This window comes from Atta colombica, unplaced genomic scaffold (assembly GCF_001594045.1).
Source record: "Atta colombica isolate Treedump-2 unplaced genomic scaffold, Acol1.0 scaffold100, whole genome shotgun sequence".
Classification (NCBI taxonomy): domain Eukaryota; kingdom Metazoa; phylum Arthropoda; class Insecta; order Hymenoptera; family Formicidae; genus Atta; species Atta colombica.
This window is the reverse complement of record NW_017259185.1, coordinates 2,111,958-2,115,581: the sequence shown is the minus strand read 5'-3', so window position 1 is coordinate 2,115,581 and position 3,624 is coordinate 2,111,958. Positions and strand designations below refer to the sequence as shown.

At 33.1% G+C, this 3,624-nt stretch overlaps 1 protein-coding gene across 1 annotated transcript in view; it reads right to left on the bottom strand.

The window, feature by feature from the left end:
• Positions 1-3,624, bottom strand: part of LOC108684648 (RNA binding protein fox-1 homolog 2-like) — a 248,440-nt gene that overhangs the window by 235,397 nt on the left and 9,419 nt on the right. Inside the window, exon 2 of the mRNA XM_018189083.1 lies at positions 1,516-1,559. Coding sequence (XP_018044572.1) covers positions 1,516-1,559 — 44 coding nt within the window. The remainder of the gene's footprint in view (positions 1-1,515; positions 1,560-3,624) is intronic.

Here is a 3,624-nt window from a genome sequence, read left to right as displayed (position 1 = left end):
CGGCGGCGACGGCGGTGGCGGCGGCGGCGGCCACGCATCGATCGCAGGATGAAAAGTGCTACGTTACGCCACTGTGGCCGGTTGAATCGAGAGAGCTGAGTGCATTTTCCATCCGTCACCCTGCCGCCGCGGCGCCGCCAGTCCGATTTTTCGCCTTATCCCATTCCCCGCTATCCCTCTTTCATCTTCGCAGTTTTGTCTGTAAGTGCACACGCGTCAATACGCGCGTGAAACTCGAGCGATGGCAGTTGCACACGTGCTTTTTACCATCACACAGTCCCTTTGGCACACGGCGTCGTTAACGATTCTTTCTGTGTTGTATGCTTTTCTATGCGAAAGAATCGCATTTCAGCGTATTCGTTATATTCAATACCTTCCCAAAGTCAAATAACGAAGTTGAATATATATTGATACAATTCGCAATACAGCCAATATTTCCGCTCTAAATGTGGATTTCAAATTGAATCTAATTTAATACCAATATATCGTTCAGTATACATGAGAGTTACAAATAAAATTTAGAACTAACCAAATGAAAGCAGTGCCACTTTCAGATATTAATAAATAAAAATTTGAAAGCAAAATATGAATTTTAAATTTCGAACAATTATTAATTTGAACGTCTTGTTTTCTACATGATTAAATTTTTAACTCTCCGCATAAATTTTAATTCCTTTCCATCAGCAATATCTTCGAGGAGCAATAAATTTTTTACTATTTTGGATTATATAAAAATCTGAAAAAATTTTGATGTAACTCATGTCAAAGTTTGATACTTAAACAATGAGTTTTTATAAAAGTCGGATTTATCTGTACTTTATTTCTTACAGATTTAAATTTATCTATATAAAAATTTACAGAATCGAAACATCGAGTGTCTTTAAAGACCCCAGTTGCCGGCGGCGGCGGAAGGTTACATATTTAAAGCGTATTAAAAAATAAATCAAATCTTTATAGGTGAGTGGAAGTTGCACCTTGCAGACCTGTAGACATTAGCAATTAACTCATCCAATAGATTTATCGTTATATCTGATGTAAGATATGATATAAATATTTCTCTCGCTTTGAATCCTTTTTTCAACGACCGCGTACATTCATATTTATTTTTGTTAAATTATTAAATATTATTTCTGTTAAAGGATATTATCATATTTTCTTACTGTAAAAAAAAGCGGTGATTGTATAACATTCCCTATTAACTCCTTTCTCATCGCTGTTTTCTGCGTAATGCATGTCAAGCTCTCATTCCCTCTGCATTTTGCCAAATGCGTTTTCTTTGTTAAAACCGTTTCAACGATTGTCGTACTGAAATTTACTCGTTTAATGAAACCCACTAGCCTAAAATAACTGCGAATTCTTGGCAAGTTTCGAAATCTTTCTGATAGAAGACTAGTTTCTCAAACTATGCCTACAAAAATCTCCAAGTCTCACAAGTAAGTGTATCTATCTATTCTATAAACTATGAAATATGCTTTGCAATCCGATTTTACAAACAATGTTAACGATGTTACTCACCTAACGAAGGGACGAAAGTCAAATTGGACGAGGCTAGCACGAATCTGAAACAATACAGATATATGTGATGTTATTATTAATCGTGCCAGAGTTTGTCGCGTAATTGTAACTAACTTCGGCTTTAACTAAGCGAATAATTAGCTACCCTTTCCTGAAAGGTACAGTATGTCGAAACAGTGTATTGTTAAATGTAATAAAGCATTCCATTCTACAAACAAATCTGTAGATGTCAACAAATCGTTCTGCAATTATATAATAGGAAAGAAAAGAGAGTCTCTTTCGGATTAAGTCTAATTATAAAAGAATAGTATTTTAAAACGGCAACACTTTAATTTATATAACTTTTTAAATTTTTCTAATTTAATTTATATTTTTTATTTGTGATTGTATAACGTACATTACAAAAACTTACAAAGTTTTAATAAATATTTATTACAATTTCGTAAATTTTTTTTCAGTGCAACGCGTTATAGTTTATCTTTTGTATGTAGTGTATCCGTTTATGTATCAGTAACATGTTTCTGCCAAAGCAGATATACGATCGATTCACAATTAACTCTTCATGGCTCCAACCAAGGCTTTGAAGATCTAGCTGGCAAATTTCCAATTTTAAATTATTCCGCCTCAAATTCGGACACATACAAAAAAGTGAAAATCGTTTCGGGTTATATCATTGTAAAATTGTATTATTAAATGTCGAAAAAGTGTATCAGAATTTTTTTAAATTTTTAAAACCCAAAGATTCTTTGAAACATATAATATAGACATCAATGATCCGGTTGAATATTATAATTAATAAAAAGAAACGCTGGATGGACCATGAAAGATAAACACATACAAAATAATATAGACTGAAAAAATAAATAATAAGCAATATAAATAATAATTATAAATAATAAGTAGTCTAGATTCGTGTTAGGCAAACAGATTATTGCATATCGGTTAAGCTGGTTTTCATGACAAGGAACGTACATTAGTACAGATGACATCTTCGTGTCTCCGGAATGGGCACGAGAAGCGAAACTCGTATATATCCGCGAAACGAAAAGTTTCCGTGGAAATGTCGCAGTTTAATCGAGTGCTAGAATGTGGAGAACATGTTCCTCATGTACCTAACCAGTGCTAAAATTAAATTGCCGCTAGCTTCGAGCAATCGGAAGAGATTGTTTTACTTTTATTTGATTTTGAATATGATATGTGACCTCTTAAGTTAGAAGTAAAATAGATTTATACTTTATCATAAATTAATAACAAATATTTTTGGACAATATAAGAAAAGTATACTTTTTGTATATGTAAGAACAATTATTTTTTTATCCTGAATAGATAATCGCAAAAATATTACAGTTCAATTCATATTATATGTAGCAACAATTAAAAAAAAATTAATGAGATACATTATGTTTCTGTGTACTCGTTAAGTGGAATTATAATTTTAGTTTCTTCTTTTTCACTATTGAGAGAAACAGATATACAAACAAGGGAATTGTAATATGTTAGTTTTTAATGAATAAAAATGTAACGTTGCGCTCTGTTACATTCTACAAGCACAAAGATACGTGTATTAATCTCATGAATAAAATCTTGTTTATCACATTATTCAGCCTGCCAACGAATGTAGCAAAGCGCACAACATTTTTCTGAAACAGTACTAAAAATTTCATCGCGTGGAAGAGAACGGAAGAAAGCGCGCCAGAGAAAACGTGAAAATAAATTTCTATAGCCAATCCGGTAATGCGCTAGAGGATTCAGGATTACTAAGGTTTTGTTCCGCCGTTAATCCTTTTTCGTCGTATTTCGTTTCAGTTAATTCCTGTTGGTGTTCCCCGCGTGACATCATTTATTAAACCCGAGAGGCGGATTTGCTTAGCGCGCATGCGAGTTTGATGGTAAAATGCCGTAAAATGAAAATGAATGCAGGTTTTGTAGATACACGTAGAGTATAGATGACAACACACTTTCATCGGTTTCATGTGCTTGTTTTGATACTATCTTCGAGCGACACTCGCATTTATTTACAATTAATGTTATAAGAGAAACAAAAAATTTTATCCGATCATGCATAAATATTCCACGTTTTTCTTTGTATCACCATTATTTAGCTTAAGT